Raw genomic sequence first — 18,023 nt, 5'->3', positions numbered from 1 at the left:
CCAGGGGAGTTCATTCTGCCCATGGGTCCTGTCCCCGTGCTTTCATAAAACCGCCTTTTTTGCACCAAAGACATCTCAAGAATTCTTTCTGGGCCGTTGGCTTGAACCTTAACATCTTTTCCTACATTAATAGTGTTTCAGGATTTTTTCTGATCTCAGCTGTCTGGTGTCTGCAGACCCCGGTCATGTGTCTTGAAGGAATGAAGAGGGAGACCAGACACAGTGGGAAGCAGCAAAGCAAAGTTTTATTAAGAGGCTAGAATCAACTCTCCACACAGAGGGTGGATCCAAGAAGAATACCGACACACACACACACACACACACACACACACACACACACACAAACCTCACCCCCAGCAATGAGAGGAGATTGCTTTTTGTGCAGCTTAACAGGGATTCTTTCAGTGGGGACCCTGAAGGATTTCTGTGTCTTTGATAGGGACAGTATTCCAGTGAGGCTACCTCCCCAAGCCCAGCCCTCTTGGGTTTTTTTTCTCTGTGGTTTTTCCAGGAGGCCAAGCAGCTGCGATATAGATCTTACCCTTGGGGCCGCTGGTCCTTACTGTAGTCCTCTCTGCCTGCCTCTGCCCTGTTCCCACTCCCATCAGGTAGCTCCCCACTGCCCTTCCAGGGATCCATGACTGCTTCCTGCTGGGGAGGCACAGCGCTTCCTCAGCACTCTGTCCAGAGGTCCCTATCATAGGTAGGGGCTGTCTCCATCTGTGGCTGCATAGACAGTACTGTCTGTTGCCTGATGGACTCTAAATGAGAAAAGAGAAATAAATCAGATATGGGGATTTAGAACATAAGATCCAAAAAGCAGGAGGAAGATGACTAAGGTGAAATGGCCATCACCAGAATCAGAGTTGGCACTAACGGGCGCCCACCACGAGGAGAGATCCTCTATTTGGGTCACCAGGTTATCTGAGGACTCTAAATGAGTGACCATCTAACCTGTGTTGTTAATATAAAAGCAGCATTCTTCCCAGGAGGAAGGTACAGGTGACCCCTGCCTGGGAGGTCAGGAGGTCAGGAGGTCCAGGGCTCAGTGGTTTTGGAAGGTCATGCCTGCCAAGCAGTTTACTTGCTGCCTGAGTACTGGGGCTCCCTACACCCACGTTTTGGATTATTTTATGACATGTGGCCCGAGGTGGGAGCAGGGGCATAGTCTTGACTGGAGCTAAGTAGGCCCCTGGGATGAAAGAGGGAAAGTTGGTTGTCTTGGAGCTGGGGGCAAAGCCCCCGAAGAGCTTCACTGAGACTTTGCCAGAGAGATGACACAATTTACCAAATCAAAGACTCCCTTATCTACCAGCAGCTCATTTAATTACAAGGATGGGTCTCCCATAAGAGACCTCAGAGGGGCTGGAGCCCCTTTCTGCAGGAGTGTTTCTAATCTGGAGTGAGGCAATAGGGAGAGAGACACCCAATTCTGACTTGTTTCTTGTGCTAGGTGTCTTCTTTCTTTCTTTCTTTCTTTCTTTCTTTCTTTCTTTCTTTCTTTCTTTCTTTCTTTCTTTCTTTCAAGATTTTATTTATTTATTCATGAGAGACACACAGAGGCAGAGACACAGGCAGAGGGAGAAGCAGGCTCCATGCAGGGAGCCCGATGCAGGACTCGATCCCTGGACCCCGGGATCACGACCTGAGTCAATGGCAGAACCTCAACCGAGCCACCCAGGTGCCCCTCTTGTGCTGGCTTTCTGAGGTGTTGTTTAATAACCTCATTAGTGCTTTCTACATTTTCCAAGGATCGGGGTATCCACCATAGTATGAGTGACAGTGAATTCCCAAAGCCTTGGATACTCTACTACCTGGGACTTAAAGGAGGAGTCCTTATCACTTTGACCAAGGAAGTCCAAAGGGGGGATGATTTCATTCGTCAGAGTCTTTACCACCTGAGGTCTCTGTGGTTCTGCGGGGAAGGCCTCCATCCAGTGTGTGACGGCATCTACCCAAACCAGGAGGCATTTGTATCCTTGGGCTCCAAGGCACATGTGTGAAATCCGTTCACCAATCTCCCTCAGAGTAGCTCCCCACTCACTGTATGCCTTGGGATTTGTGGATGACAGAACGGGTTATTTATTTAGTTAGTTAGTTAGTTTTGGCAGACTTCACAAATCTTTAAAATGTGTTTAATGGTTTTATTCAGGTTTTCTCCTGTAAAAAACTTGTGGTCTCTGCAAGGTTTTATCCTGTCCCAGATGGAAGGTTTGATATAGGGTTTTTCCAAAGCTTTCCATTGGTTAGCGGTGGGTAGCTGAGCCTACCATCCTCTGCTGGAGCAGCCTGTAGGCCAAGGGGTACCATCTCCTTCTGAGGCCCGTTGCTTTTTCTCCATGGAGTAGCAAGGTTTTTCCTGGGTTCTGAAGCCATGCAAAATTAGCGAGGCAACAACAGGGGCAGCTGAGGACCTGGAGACAGATTTTGCTGCAGCATCAGACAACCTATTCCCTTCCAATACCTCACCTGTTCCTCTTTGGTGCCCCTTGCAGTGTCTCACTGCTACCTCTCCTGGTGAGGTACGGCCTGTAAGAACCAGCTGATTTCTTGATTTTATTTAAGGGGGGAACCAGAGGCAGCTAAGAAATGCCTCTCTTTCCAGATAGTGTCATGGCATGCAAAACCAGGAAGGAGTATTTGGAGTCAGTTTAGATGTTTACCCTTGTGTTTCTACTGCACTCCAAAGCTGTGTTGAGGGCTGTTAGTTTAGTCAGTTGGGCATTTGATCCAGATAGGAAGGGATTGCTTTGTATTGTTTTGAGTAAAGTGGCAAAGCAACCATGGAGTACCTAGCCTTTCAGGTGCCGTGCTCAACAAATTAGCTTCTGTTGGTGAATAGGGTCCACTCTGGAAAGGGTCTACAGTGGGATTTCCTGGAGGTTCTCCCGAGCAGCATAGGTTGGAGCTACAATTTGTTGAGTCGTGTGCTGGCTCTGTACCCTCCTCCCGATGGTGGAGTTTGAAGTGGAGCAAGTTTTTATTTGCATGAGTGAACCTTCCAGTAAGAGTGCCTGTACTGCAGAAGGCGGCTCTCCGTGAGCCAGTGGTCACTATCAGTTAATAGGACACCTTGTGGGAATCCCTGGGTGGCACAGGGGTTTGGTGCCTGCCTTTGGCCCAGGGCGCGATCCTGGTGACCCGGGATCGAATCCCACGTTGGACTCACAGTGCACGGAGCCTGCTTCTCCCTCTGCCTGTGTCTCTGCCTCTCTCTCTGTGACTATCATAAAAAAAAAAAAAAAAAAGCAGTTAATTAAAAAAAAATAGGACACCTTGAATATTATGGGGGATGTATACAGTAAGATCCTGTCCCAAAGTTAATTTTGTAGCCTTGGGATTAAAAGAGCAGGGGTGGCCACAAGCCACCAGGTCGAGCTTTTTGCTGGCTGTGCAGTTAGCTCCTAGCCTGGGTTAGAATGACAAGACCATTCCCTTCTTTTCAGTCACATCTAAATTGTAAGATCTCTCTGTAGGAAGGCTCGGGGACACTGAGCAATGCATCTATGAGTTTTTTTCCAAAGCCCTTTCTGACTCTGGGCTCCATATTAATAAGCAGGTTCCAGCTGCCTGCATGTCCTTGATCAACTGGTAAAGAGGTCATGCTATTTCCCCATATCCTGGTATCCATAAGTGACAATACCCAGTTATGCCCCCAAAACCTTTCAACTGCTTAAGGGTTTGGGGAGAGGCAATGAGCCATATCCTATCCTCTCCTGGTCTCCTTGTTCCCTCCGAAGGAACTAGACCCAGATATTAGACAGATGTCTCACATAATTGATCCTCAGGTTGAGAGACCTTATACCCCCTTGTATCCAGAAAATGTAGAGTTTTTGGGTGTCAGCTTGTATGATCAGCTCAGAAGGGAGCACATAGCAGGAGACTACCCCCATATTGTCTGCAGCTGAAAATTCTGAGATGTCAGGACAGGGCCTGTCCACATAAATGCAGACTATCCTGGAATCCTTGAAGTAAAACTGTCCATGTTAACTGGGTGGATGGATTCATGGAGTCCTCAAATGTAAACAGAAACAGAATCCACATAAAGGGGAATACAAAAGAAGGCATATTTTAAGCCTAGGACTACAAGCCAGCTTTTACCTGAGGGAATTTGAGCCGAGGGTGCAAGGGTTGGGGACTGCACGATGAATGGGGATCACAGCCTCATTAATAATGCAGAGCTCTTGTACCAATCTCGCTCCCTATTGCATTTTTGTACCCCCCCCAAAGTTGGGGTGTTACATGGGCTGCTGCATTCTTTTAAGAGGCCCTGCTGCTTTAGATTATTTTTAATTTTTATCAGGCCCTCCTTTGCTTCTGGTCTTAGTGGGTAGTGTTTCTGACAGGGGAAGATTGTCGGGTCTTTAGGGTGTATGTGAACAGGCACCTCAGTTAAGGCTGGACCCAATTCTCCCTGAATTGCCCACACCTGGAGATTAACATCAGTCTATGTTAAGGGGAGGCAGTGGCTAGTCTGTCCAGGGGCCATTAATATGGGAGTTCCCAATATCTCTTACTAAGAGGTGTGAAGCTCTCAGGCATTATTCAGAAGGAGTGAGAGAAAATTAGCTCTCCTCAGGTGCATCCCAGCAGGAGAGAAAAAAAAATCTGGTTATGGGCTGTCCAGTGATGCCCTTACCAACAATGCTGAGAGGAGAGTTGTCCCAGGGCAGAGAGTAGGACAGAAAAGGTGAAACAAAATTAACTGGCTTTTCCTCTATCTCTAGAATTACCTGAGGCTCTGGGTTCATAATGGCAAGTTATTCTGGGGGAGCCACCGGGAAGAGCCCTGGGTTCCATCAGACCCTGTCAGGGTGCTGGTTGTCTGAACCTCATAGATTGAGATCCTCGAGGGTATTCAGATTTCCAGGGCCCTGGATGGCCACAGAGGTGGCATCCGGTACCAGTGTCTCCGGGGACTGTGTTGGTAATGGCTCATAAGGGCGCAATGAGGGCCTGTACTACTTTCTTAGCCTCTTTCTTGTTCCTTACTCCCCTCTGGGCCCTAGTTGTTAGACACCCGGTTAGCAGCTCAAAAAGCTCTTCGAGGTCCCCTCAGGGCCACAGCCAACTTTTGCAGCTTTTTCTGAAGATCTGGGGCTGATTGGGTCACAAATTTGTCTTTGAAAAAAATCTTAGCTTCAGAAGAATGGGGGGAGATAGATTCTATCAACCTCCTTAAGAAGGCTGTCAGGTTTTTCTCTTGAGTTTGGGTAACAATAGACAGCTTGGCATAATTTAGAGGTTTAACCTTTGACCTCTTAAATTTGTCTAGGCCACAGGCCTGGAAGTGACCAAGGTACCAATTTCTGAGGGGATCGTCAGAGTCCCAACTGGGTTCTTAGGCAGGGACAACTTGGGCTCCAGGGTAACTGGAAGTCCCTCAGGGGCCCACCTGTGTCCTGATGATTAATTAGCTGTTCGTCCCCAAATCTGTCAGCAGTGGCCAGGACTCTATGCCTCTCTGCCTCAGAGAGAGCTTGATTTCACAGGAGCATTACATCCTTCCAGGTTAATTCAAACACATAAGTGAGATTTTGGAAGGCTTCTATAAATTTATCTGGGTTTTTGGAAAATTTCCCAAGTCCCCCTTTGTCTCTGGGCTTGGAACAAAAAGGACACCTGCTCCTGGGGCAGAGCAGCACCTCCCCTTGGTCCTCTTCCAGGTACTACATTTTCTTGCAAGAGAGAGAGCCCCCAAGCATCAGTACGGGGTTCAGGATAGGTCAGGGGACCTGATCTTAAATCTGGATCAAGTGATTGAGACCTTAGGGAAGACTGAGCTGGGGTGGAAAATCCTCTGCAGACTCCATATGCTTGTCTCCCTTTGGAGTGGGGGTGGTATCCTCTGTTCCTTTACCCCCAGGGTCCAGCCATAAGAGAGAGCAGCCAGCAGGCTTCGCCAATACTGCTTTGCTGACACATGCCCTTATTTTCCTTTAAGGCCCAGAAATATTGTCCAGAGGGCACTTCTCCCCATTTTCCCTCATGTTTGCCAAACAAGTGCAATTGTAGAAGGGTATTATAATCGATACTTCCCTCAGTCCGCCATGTCCCCTCCTCCAATTTCTATTGTGCCATGCCTTGGAACGAAAGAGAATAAGTCACCTTTTGTTTCAGGTTTGCAGGTCAAACTGTTCCAGTTATTCAGGAAGCATCCCAAGGAGTACTGGTTTTGGTCAGGGACTTGCAAATGCCCATCTACAACAGAGAGGAGAAGGCATCCCTTGCCTCAGCTCCTCATGGCTAATCAGGAGGACTTCTTCCTGATGCAATGTCCTGGCTGTCCATGCAACTAGCAGCCCGGGCTGCGGTTGCTTCTGCCCAGGCTTGACCCTACTCCAGGAAGTGACCCCACTTTTCCTGACTCTTATTACCTCTGGGTTTCCCAGCCACAGGATTCAAAGGATACTGGCTGTGACCCAGGAAGACTCCATTAGTGGTGGATGGATGTGCCAGACTTCTGGCCCGTTAAGAGTTGGCATGACGGGCATAAGACCATTGTTCTGTTTGACAAACCCATTTTAAGAGGTTAACAAAGGCCAATTTCTGGAAGGACAGAGCAGGCCACCAGGGAAGGGATAAACTGCCAGGGTGGATGCCTGTTGCCCTTCCCTTCTCAGCAATACCTACCCCGATGCATTCCAGCCAGACCGGGGTCCGTTTTAGGATGGTCATAGTTGAGCAAAGGGGCATGCCCCTTGCCAAGTGTAACAAAATGGTCCCATGTATTCTGACGGTAGTCCCTCATGGATGTCAAGCAAGCTTGATCCATAAGGTGCAGGGATATAGCATTCTGTCACACAAAAAGAGCAAACATGTTTAGTGGCTGGAAGGCAGCAGGTCAACACTGCCAGTGTGACCCCAATGAGGGGATTAAGGGTGTGTGTGTGGGCGGGGGTGCTATTTCTAACATGTTCTGGGCCTGATCCCTGGGGGACGCCACCTGCCCTGCGCTCCTAGTCAGCCTAGATGCTCTCTCTACCTGATCGGGTAACAGGTGAAGGAGTAGGACTCAGATGCCACCAGACAGGAAGGCAGAGGCAGAAAGCCATTCCTCACCATATCAGGGTACTGGGAGTGAACTGGGAATACGATCCCTTGGGGGCCTTTCCTAGCTTTGTGTATCCCTTCCCTTAGAGAAGGGGTCAGTGGGAACCTATCACCAAAGACTTGAGAGCAGCAGCCCCGCGATTCCGGAGTGCCCATCATGTTGAGGACTGTAACAGAGGGAGGGACTTGCTGCCCACTACTCAGATGCCCATGGTGACCACCAGAGATCCCAGAGGAGCCCCCAAGAAAATGGTTCAGAATTTTTTTATCTCAGTTTTCTGGTGCCCGCCATCTGTGGTCACACCGCTAGGAGGAATGAAGAGGCAGACCAGACAAAGACTGGAGGGCAGCAAAGCAAACTTTTAAGAGGATAGAATCAGCTCTCCCTCCACACGGAGAGGCGGATGCGAGAATACCCTCCCACCACTCAGCAATGAGATTCCCTTTTGTGCAGTTTAGGCTGTGGCTGTTGCAGCACAGATCCTACAGGATTTCTTCCTATCTGTCTGAAAGGCTGGAAGTTCCCAGCCCAGCTTCCTTGGGCTGTTTTTCGGAGGCCGCCAAGTGCTAGGGATCTAACTAACCCTGAGGCCTCCGGTCTTGCTGTAGCCCAGTAACAGGACGCCAAGTTTATGTCGCAGACGGACATTTGATCCTGCAGAGAAATCAAGAATAAGGGGATGCCTGGGTGGCTCAGCGGTTTAGTGCCTGCCTTTGGCCCAGGGCGCAATCCTGGAGTCCCGGAATCGAGTCCCACGTCGGGCTGCCAGTATGGAGCCTGCTTCTCCCTCTGCCTGTGTCTCTCTGCCTCTCTCTCGAAGTCTATCATGAATAAATAAATAAAATCTTTAAAAAAGAAATTAAGAAACACTTGCAAAGAACTGAAATACAAAAAAAATGTTTAAAAAAAAAAAGAAATCAAGAATACCCAAATTTTGCTCACGTGGGTTCATTAAAGCAAGTCTTTTTTCTTCAAAAGACTTCAGTTTAGGGACTCTCCGGTCAAGTGACAGATTCACAAATACCTTAGGCAACCTCTTTCCTTTTTTGCAGGTCAGTATTTAAACCTTGCTATGCCAACAATGGCTTAAAGGCACAGCTCCTTTGGTTCATTAAGTGGGTGGCTCTGAAAAGAGCCTTTTGGCTTGGGCAGGTGGAAACTGCCAGATCTACTTGCCCTTGGCCTTGTGGTGGCTCTCGGTCTTCTTGGGCAGCAGCACGGCCTGGATGTTGGGCAGGACGCCGCCCTGCGCGATGGTCACGCGGCCCAGCAGCTTGTTGAGCTCCTCGTCGTTGCGGATGGCCAGCTGCAGGTGGCGCGGGATGATGCGCGTCTTCTTGTTGTCGCGGGCCGCGTTGCCCGCCAGCTCCAGGATCTCGGCCGTCAGGTACTCCAGCACGGCCGCCAGGTACACCGGCGCGCCCGCCCCGACCCGCTCCGCGTAGTTGCCCTTGCGGAGCAGGCGGTGGACGCGGCCCACCGGGAACTGGAGCCCGGCGCGCGACGAGCGCGTCTTGGCCTTGGCGCGAGCCTTGCCGCCCTGCTTTCCCCGACCCGACATGACGGAGAAAAAGGGGCAAACCAGAATAGGGTGAGAGTTGAAGCAACCAGAGGTGCCCTACTTATAGTCTCTATTGGGCACAAAAATGAAGCTGTGCCATTGGCTAAAATTACAGTTTCACCTAAACCAATGCAATTCTGGTTTTCAACTACACTTTTTTTGATTGAACAGAATTAGTACATGACGTTTACAGAATTCACCAATGAGGTACAGGGTTTGACTCACTGCCTCCTCTGTTTAAGAAGCTGTGAATAAAGAGGACGCTTAGAGCCTCACACTCTTCTTCCTGGTATTTTCAAGTCCATTATCGGCTACTCTCGGCCATGCCCGAGCCCGCCAAGTCCGCGCCGGCCCCGAAGAAGGGCTCCAAGAAGGCGGTGACCAAGGCGCAGAAGAAGGACGGCAAGAAGCGCAAGCGCAGCCGCAAGGAGAGCTACTCGGTGTACGTGTACAAGGTGCTGAAGCAGGTGCACCCCGACACGGGCATCTCGTCCAAGGCCATGGGCATCATGAACTCGTTCGTCAACGACATCTTCGAGCGCATCGCGGGCGAGGCGTCGCGCCTGGCGCATTACAACAAGCGCTCGACCATCACGTCCAGGGAGATCCAGACGGCCGTGCGCCTGCTGCTGCCCGGGGAGCTGGCCAAGCACGCCGTGTCCGAGGGCACCAAGGCCGTCACCAAGTACACCAGCGCCAAGTGAGTCCGCCTGCGGCAGAGCAATCGGTAAGACTCCGCACACACCCAAAAGGCTCTTTTCAGAGCCACTCTGTGATCTAAAGAGAACTGGCACTTCTTTACTCCGGGTGTTCCTTCGCTGTGAAGAAACAGTATGTGAATTCCACGTTTTCACTTGACTGGAAATTAATTACAATGTATGATAAGCTTAAGGAACGCTGGAGATGTATTTATATGGGTTTCGCTCAGGGAGGATCACGTTCATTAACACAAATCGAGTAAGAAAGTATTTCTTGTCTCCACAGTAAAAGCTGGTCACCTTTGACAATGTCAACCTGGCAAAAAGTTATAATAATGCCTCCAGCGCTCTGTCCCTAAATGTAAGCTGTGTTTTAGGAAGCACTGAGCACAGGCTAAGGACTGCACAAATCGTTTGTATTCACTTATGTTTCTTTGGGGAAGGGGGATGGTGCTGGCTGTCCCCTTGAGTTTGTATTTGCCACATACTAGGTTAGAAAGACAGCGGGGGGGGGGGGAAACCCGAAGAAACTCCCAATTCAAAATGTCCTCAGACTTCAGTCATATGCCACGTTGGTTGGGGATGTCCAATCCAGACGCTGCGCGGCAGTTTCAAAGTTAGGCACCGGCTTCCCTTCCCGCGTCTGTCCTAATGGGGTAAGGGTGGGCAGCGTGGCTATGCGGGAGGCGGTGCCACTGCACCACTGCTTCTTTTCTCTGAGTGAAATTCCTCTTCGTGGGAAGGATTGCACTCTCTCCTACCTTTCCTGGTCAGAAGCCCTTCTGTATTTTCTTTCCGTGTCACTTGCATTTCGTGTTGCTATTGGGAAACATTTAAAAAGAAAACTAGAAGGGCAAGGGAAGCGCTGTTCCTTCTCCCCCAACTCAGGAGGTCAAAATCCCTCTCTCCATTTTAAGCTCTCAGGACCCGCACATTTGAAAGTATTTTGGTCCTTGCCGGGAATCGGGGTGGAAACACTTCTACACTGAATTGTATTTGCTGAAGTTTTTAAATAATACCCTTTATCCAATTCCAGTGCTCCCATGACAGCATTCTACTCCGAGGTGTTTACCTGAGAGTATTCTGCAGGCACTGAACAGGACACAGAAGGATGGACCAGCACTCTGCTAAGTAGCAAAATAGGAAAGGCAACCGCATATTCATGGCCAAAAGAATCAACAAATCTATTGAGATACGTTTACTCAGTAGGAGTCCATATAGCAAGAAAAAAAAAGATTAAAATACACAGTTGTAAAAAAAAAATACACAGTTGTAGTTGGATGAATTTCAGAAACCTAAGTCTCAGAAGGTTCATAGATGATGCCACTTTATACAGCTCTAAAATATATTTCATTTAAGTATATAGAGAAGCACATGTAAGTGTATTATTCAAACAGCTTCTTTTTTTTTTTTTTTTTTTTTTTTTTTAATCAAACAGCTTCTTTAAGAGCTTCATGAATGAGTTTTTGAGAATTAGGAAGTGGATGCCTCAGCGACAGTCACAGCAAGAGGATGTAGACAAGACCAGAGGTAAATACAAATTGTTGCCAACATTCTAGATTTAGTGCTAGAAGTTCTATTGTGGGTGTTTGATGCAATTTGTTTTATACTTAAGTTGTATGTTACATATATTCACTTTCTGTATCAAATGTGCTGAAAAATATAGTAGGGAGAGAACCCTTGCATGAAAACAAGTTCCAAGGGGGAATCCCCGGGTGGCTCAGCGGTTTAGCGCCTGCCTTCCTCCCAGGGTGTGTGGTCCTGGGGACCCGGGATCCTTCCGCCCAGGGTGTGGTCCTAGGGACCAGGGATCGAGTCCCACGTCGGGCTCCCTGCATGGACCCTGCTTCTCCCTCTGCCTGTGTCTCTGCCTCTATTTCTCTCTCTGTCTTAAAAAAATCTTAAAAAAAAAAAAAAGTTCCAAGCATCATCTACTTTGTCATAAAGGAAATCTTATAAAGGAGAATTCCAAATCTTACAGTGTTTCTATAGACAGAATTTCTTTCAAAGAGCTGGAGAAAAAAGACTGACAGGCCATTAAAAAGGCCTGTGAATTTAGAAAATTCAAGATTTGGGCTACAATTAAGTCAGCAACCCACCTTCTCCAGCTCTTGGTGAACTTTCTGTCTACTCAGCTTTTCACTATCTTTGTGACAGTGTGTTTGAGGAGATACACACACGAGTGTGCGTATTTTGTGTTTTCTGTATTCATGTATATGTATGTGTGTACATCCCTCCCTCAATTTTATTAGAAAAGTTATACTGTTTAAATATATATATCTTCTCTCCTTCCATCATTTCTTAAGATGATAGTAAATTCACTATATATTTGGTTCTTTACTTTTCTGAGCATATAAGCCTTTGATCTTGTCCACTAAACCATTAATGCAGAGAATCAACAGGAAATTCTGATATTTCTTTGTTTTACAAAGTGAGGGAGTTGGCAGATAAAAAGCCCAGGGGAGGGATTGGAAGATAGGATTGAGAAGGATTAAATTAGCTAACCACATATCTATCTTGGGCCTGGAGAACATATGTGTGTGTGGATACAGGTATAGATAACATTACAGATACAGATAAAGGTATAGGTAGAGGCATGTTTTGGCTATTAGGGACCGCCTGAATGACTCACAGTTTTCAGTGGGAAAGATGTCTGGAAAGATATGGGGAGGGAGTGGCTGAAATCTGTGCAGAATAGACAAATATTTGCATATCAATCCATTATACTACAGTATTTAGAAACTGAAAATTCCTAAGAGAAAAAGTAAAAAAGAAACCAAAGCTAGATTTTATGGGTTATTTGTGCTTTGGTGATCTGGGCATCTAACTTTTTGTTGTTCAAAGTATCTTGGTTTATGTCATTGCTGAACAGCCTTGGGAAATTGACTTGAGCTCAGCCAAACCTGGATGTCACTTTACTATGATACACTTTACTATTTGATACTGGAATAGCTGGTAGTTTCAATAAGTCACACGATTGGCACCAGATATTTTTTGTCATTTTTTTCCCTAAAGAACAGTTTTGAGAACACAAAAGGAACAGATTGGAACATCAAAATAGATGAGAGAGTCTTGTTGTAAAGGAGAGATTTTTTTCCCAAAGTCAGTTACTTGAACACGGCCTTTGTCCAGCCTAGAGAAATTCATCTTTTCTTCATTGAAAATTCCCTTCCGTGGAGGTTGAACAATAAATAGGTACTGACAAAGCTTAACTCTGTTTTCACTCCTTTCCAGATTCCATACACTTTGCCATCCTTGAGTTAGGAAGCTGCATTGGACACATGAAATTAATTTGACCACAACTTATCTTAGTTACATTTTAGTTTCTTTGATGTGGAAAACACATCTCATCTCGTCATCCATAACTGTCCAAACCATCTCAACTGTGTATAATTTCTGTAGGTGACTAGTTTAACCACTTCCTGATACCTCTTCACTTCTATTTAACTTCTATTTCAGAGGCTTGCCTTTTCTGATGTTGTCACCATATCAGCCTCTTGGGAGGCTTCACGAGTAAAGCAGATGTGTGGTATTAAAATCAACAACAACAACAACAACCCACAATTAAAATGCACAAGGAAAATTTTTGTCCAGATTTGAATAAGGATAAAAAATTTCTATCAACTCCTGCAGAGTTGAACATAAATGTAAGTATTCCTAGGGAGCAATGAAGAGGACTGCTTCAGCTTAACTTGAGTTTATTGAGGGCCTTTTCAGTGCAAAGAACAAGGCTAGGACCTGGGCACGGTAGACAAGATGGATCAAGACCCCGCCCCCTGCAGACTTGTCAGGTGTGCCAGAATTCCTACTGAAGGAAGAATAAAACAAGTGCCTCAACCAAAGGTCTGCATCTACATCGAAAATAAGCAACTCTTGGGACACCTGTGGCTCAGCTGTTAAGCATCTGTCTTGGACTCACAGCATGATCCTGGAGTTCTGGGATAGAGTCCCACACTGGGCTCCTGCAGGGAGCCTGCTTCTCCCTCTGCCTCTGTCTCTGCCTCTCTCTCTCTCTCTCTGTCTCCATAAATAAAAAAATAAATAAAGCAATTCTTTTTGATGGAGAAATTATGAAAACCTATAAGGGAATGCTAGAATTCCAAGGATATTAATTTTGGGAAGACCTTCACATTTCAAGGCACAAGGGCAGAGGCTTAGTCCAGGGCCTGCTGCCACCACTGAGAGTAGCAGAGGGGTTGTAACCTGTGTTTATTGACATGCTATGATGTCTGTGCTTGTGTCGCTTAATAAACAAACAAGTTACATTTGGGGGGTTTAATTTATGAAAAGCAGGAGTTCCCATACCTATCATCTCCAACATTCCCAAGTCAAATGTTTCTAGTGCCCCTTTTCCAGACCACTAAGAAGTTACATTTTTAAACACTCATTAATACTTAAATGCATACAAAATTTTTTTATAGTCAGTAAACACCATAACTGTTGTGTAAACACAAAATAAGAGATAATTGGGCAGCCTGAGTGGCTCAGGGGTTTAGTGCAGCCTTCAGCCCAGGGCGTGTTCCTGGAGACCCAGGATCGAGTCCCACGTCAGGCTACCTGCATGGAGCCTACTTCTCCCTCTGCCTGTGTCTCTGCCTCTGTGTGTGTCTGTGTGTGTGTGTGTGTGTCTCATGAATAAATAAACTAAAAAATAAATAAATAAGAGACAATTGTTCTAACAATAAAGGAGATAATTTCAACATATACATTCTTGGGTCCTACACTCAAAAACATAAATTAGAAGTTGGGTATTTGCCTGTATTAGTGAGAAATAAAACCAATAGGGTAGATGTGCATATATATATATTGAGAGATTTCTTATAAGGAACCAGTTCATGTGATTAGGAGACTGACAAGGCCAAGATCTATAGGGTGAGTTGGCAAATGAGAGATCTTGGCAAATGAAAGATCCAGGGCAGCCAATGGCATAGTTTCTGTCTGGATGCCAGCAGCTTTGAGACCCAGGCAGGCTCATGTCTCAGTCTAAATTCAAAGGCAGGAAAAAGCCAACATCTCAGTTCAAAATCAGCCAGACATGAGTAGTTCTTATTAGGGGGAAAGACAGCCTTTTCATTTCATTCCTGATTTCAACTGATAGAATAAGGCCCACCCACATTCGGGGCAAAAATCTGCTTTACAATTAAGTCTACCAATTTAAATGTTTTGATGTCATCCAACCCCCACCCCCACCCCCCCTTTACAGAAACACCCAGAATGATGTTTGACTAAGTATCTGGGTAACCCAGGCCTGGTCAAGTTGATGCACAAAATCAGTCATTACAGAACCTACATATAGAATCATCCTGAAAGCAACAAGGATTGACTCAGATGATCAGACACCATTAATAGACTTACTCTCAATGATGTGACTTTCTTTTCTTTTTTCAGAAAATGCCAATAATTCTTGGGGGACATATGAAAAGAGCAAACTACAACCTCAATTTATAAAATGCATTCTGGGAAACCTCAGTGCCTATTGAACTACACACAAACACACACATGCTTCTTTTCAAAGGAGTCAGGTTCTAGGATTGATTAACAGGTTCTTTTGCCTTCAGATTTACTGAGACACTTGAACCAGTTCTTTGTGGGACATCTAGCATCCCTGGTCTTTTCCTAAATGTCAGCAATGCACCTTCCCCCAGCACTGGGACAGCCTAGAAACAGGTTGCCTGTTTTCTAGAATGTTCTCTAAGGGCCACTATTGTTCTGTGACAATGCAGACACTGATCATTTTCATTACAGAAGCTACATAATAGAAATGTTAAAGGTGAGAGCAGCTGGAAGGCATCCAAGAATGCTGGAATGTGCTCAGAAATAGTCTGCAATGCTGATGTGTCCATTGCAGAAGAAAAGACCTAGCAAGGTATCAGCCCTGGGTAAGCCAATTGGTCCATGTGTCTAGTTGAACAGTTCCTAAGTCCTTGTGTTGCCAGCATCTGACCTGTGGATGTGTGAACAAGCAGGGAGCCTTAGTGCTGAGATGAGGAGGAGAGCTTCCCTAACCCAGAAGTACTCTCCATTTGCTGACAGTCTGACCAGCTTTGTATCTGTAGGCACACCAGTCCACTGGCTTTGAACTAAGGCAGAAGCCATGAGACTTAGGCTCAGCTTTATCCCAATGAACAGAAAAGGCACAGCAGGACATTGAAATATGAGTATTAGTCCACCTCTCTGGAATCCACTGACACTGGCTATATGACCTTAGACCTTGAGAACACATGGAAACTTAACTCTCCTCAAAATATGACACAGAGATATGATGATCCCAGAGAAAGAATGAACTCCCCACAGCCACCTCCTAGGGAGGCCTTTACAACAGTGATCTCATTGCAGAGACCTCTAGCCTCTCTCCCCTGGTTACCAACACTGCCTGATACACAGACATATCCTCTCTCTGTAAAATTGGTCAGTGATGGTGAAGAACTCCCCTTCCTGGAGTTAGATGTGGAGTGAGAACATGCTCTGGGAAAGACAAGGCACATGCTGCCCCTGCTTGTCCTGGGATAAGCTATCCCCAAACCTGTTTTTACTTCCTGTTTTCCTGTCCTTCTTACTGACATGTTGTACCAGCCTAGAAGGAAAGAAATGAAAATTAATGTGTCTTTGGGGAACAGGGGGTGGGATGGAAGAAGGGGATCAGTTGTCATTGAGTGTGTCCTTGGGGAAATACGCAATGCAAAAAAACATGGTCATTGTCCTAAAAGACATATGTCCTAATATACGACAACTGAAGGAGATTTAGACTTGATGCATCGTGATCATGATCTAGTGTGCTGTGTTCCAAGGGAGATGGGCAAATTCTTCATAGCAGACACCACCATTCAGAGCTCTAACCACACAGCACCAAGGGTAATGAGTCTGGATTCATTTGTGCAGAAAGAGAAGCACTGTTTGGAAAGGGTTTTTAATGAGGCTCGTGACGTTTTAGATTTTTAATTTGGCAGAAGTGTGCAGAGTGATAAATTTGGGGAAGAAGTCACCTGTGGCAGTGACTGAGGGATAGATGGATGCAGACCCAGAGTCCCTCACACTCCCCCTGCCCCTGCCCCCACAACAGTCCTATTCCACACCCCACCTCTTTTCCCCTACTCATGGAAGCAGCTTCTAGCTGGGGTGTGTGCTCCCAGCCCTGTGCTCTGACTCTGCATCCCCTCTGCAGCCCAGGGATTCCTTTGAACCTTAGTCTCATCAGCTTCCAGACTTCAAAGCCCTTACCATGGTCTCCAAGGTGTTGTGTGCTTTGGCCCAGGGCTGTCCTAGGCCTGCCACCCCTGGGTCCCACGAAGCTTCCTCTGCTCCCACCACCCTCTGATCCCCTTGCTGTTCCTCCTCAGACACAATGAACCTGTGGGCCTAGGAGCTCTGGCACTTCCCTTCCCTCTGACTGTGATGCTCCCACAATCCTTTCTTGCCTCCTACATTTGCTGCCCACATGTACCTCTTCCGTGGTTTTGCTACCACATGGCATCCTTACTGACATCATGCAAGAAATTATGGAGGCTCTGGGAGCCTCTAAGCACAGCACCACGCAAGCTTTCCCAGTGGACACAGCATAGGAAGGCTCTTGGACTGCATTTAAAAATGCTCAGTTCACAGCTTATGAAATCAGACACGCAAGAAGCAAGGAGGAAAGAAAGGAGCAAGTTAATAGTTTAGTGGACAAATGGGTTGAGAGCCATGCTATTGAATCCAGTGTGTATAAAACTCTTGTACCTCTCATCTCTCCTCTCAGTGCCATCAGCCTGCGTGACAGACGCAGGACAGATTCAGGACAGCCACAGGCTAGCGCACCTGGCCACACCTGAAGCTCGCCGCAGACTCTGCTACACAGACATAGGTTTTATGTTTGTTACTGAACTCCTGGTGTGCCCAAAGCCAGGCTGACTTAAGGCCGCCTATATACTGAATGAGGGCTTTATGTGACCCTTGTGTCAGTGAATGCCAAATATTTACCATCTCATATGTTATTTAGTGCCTCCAGAAGATCTCTGGACTCTTTCATCTCTACGATCTCTATTTAACAACATATGCTCTATTTACTATGTACCTATACTTGAAATATCTTATAGGTTTTAGACTTGATCTTACTAACTAAAAACATATTTGTCTTTTATAATAAAATTGCTAATCTACAAAAGTAAATATGTGTATAGTCCATGGCATTTGTGGGTCTATCCCTGGCAAAGAACAATAAATTTATACCGGATGGATAAATTATCCTCTCTTTCCTCTCCTGCTTTTCCTGAATTCTGTGTTTTACATGAGCACGCTTGTGCTTACACACACACACACACACACACATGCAAGTACTGGAGAGGATCCTCAGGGACCTGGATTCTGGTGTGACAGTGGGCTTGCCATTTGACCTCTCTAGCTTCCAATTGCTCAACTGTAAATAAGATCAGGGTTTAACAAGATGATTTTTAAGTTTCCTTCTGGCATTTAGGATTTTGTCAGTTACTTATTTCTCTGCTGTAAGAGGTTTCTTTGTGCTGTGGCTTACCTTTCTTAGTCTATCAAACACATTTCAACAAAACTAAGTCTTCTCTCCTTGACTATCACTATTGCTAGGAGATTTACTGCTACAAGCCAAAAGCAGAGGAAATTTCTCCTTCATTGCCCAGCTGAATTTTGCACGAAGGAATCTAAGAGAGAAGAAATTAAAAGCCTTTGAAAGAGATATAAAGTCAAATAGTAACAGATTTAC

The 18,023-nt window shown here is 46.3% G+C and overlaps 2 protein-coding genes across 5 annotated transcripts; one reads left to right on the top strand and one right to left on the bottom strand.

Moving 5' to 3' along the window:
* Positions 1-7,392: 7,392 nt before the first annotated feature.
* LOC140626152 (histone H2A type 1-E) lies at positions 7,393-8,695 on the bottom strand. The gene has a single exon (XM_072813767.1). The coding sequence runs from the start codon at positions 8,613-8,615 to the stop codon at positions 8,223-8,225; it is 393 nt and encodes a 130-aa protein (XP_072669868.1). The 5' UTR covers positions 8,616-8,695; the 3' UTR covers positions 7,393-8,222.
* A 144-nt stretch (positions 8,696-8,839) lies between these two features.
* On the top strand, positions 8,840-17,517 carry LOC140626155 (histone H2B type 1-K). Of its 4 annotated transcripts, none has more exons than XR_012025349.1 (3): positions 8,840-9,342; positions 10,752-10,843; positions 12,773-13,363. XR_012025349.1 is itself a non-coding variant. In XM_072813772.1 (2 exons), the coding sequence occupies exon 1, from the start codon at positions 8,939-8,941 to the stop codon at positions 9,317-9,319; it is 381 nt and encodes a 126-aa protein (XP_072669873.1). In that variant the 5' UTR covers positions 8,840-8,938; the 3' UTR covers positions 9,320-9,342; positions 10,350-10,578. The 4 variants fall into 4 exon arrangements, 2 of the variants coding, with proteins under 2 accessions (XP_072669873.1, XP_072669872.1); XR_012025350.1 differs by lacking the exons at positions 8,840-9,342; positions 10,752-10,843 and adding exons at positions 10,878-11,497; positions 17,049-17,517 and having other exon boundaries at positions 12,773-15,192; XM_072813772.1 differs by lacking the exons at positions 10,752-10,843; positions 12,773-13,363 and adding an exon at positions 10,350-10,578.
* Positions 17,518-18,023: the final 506 nt, after the last annotated feature.

The sequence above is a fragment of the Canis lupus genome, chromosome 37, assembly GCF_048164855.1.
Source record: "Canis lupus baileyi chromosome 37, mCanLup2.hap1, whole genome shotgun sequence".
NCBI lineage: Eukaryota > Metazoa > Chordata > Mammalia > Carnivora > Canidae > Canis > Canis lupus.
Note: the sequence above shows the minus strand (reverse complement) of the source record. Positions and strands in the feature narration are given on the sequence as shown.

Excerpts from the sequence above, each read along its gene's own strand:
- LOC140626152 (XM_072813767.1), bottom strand. The coding sequence starts at position 8,615 with ATGTCGGGTCGGGGAAAGCAGGGCGGCAAGGCTCGCGCCAAGGCCAAG.
- LOC140626155 (XM_072813771.1), top strand. The coding sequence starts at position 8,939 with ATGCCCGAGCCCGCCAAGTCCGCGCCGGCCCCGAAGAAGGGCTCCAAG.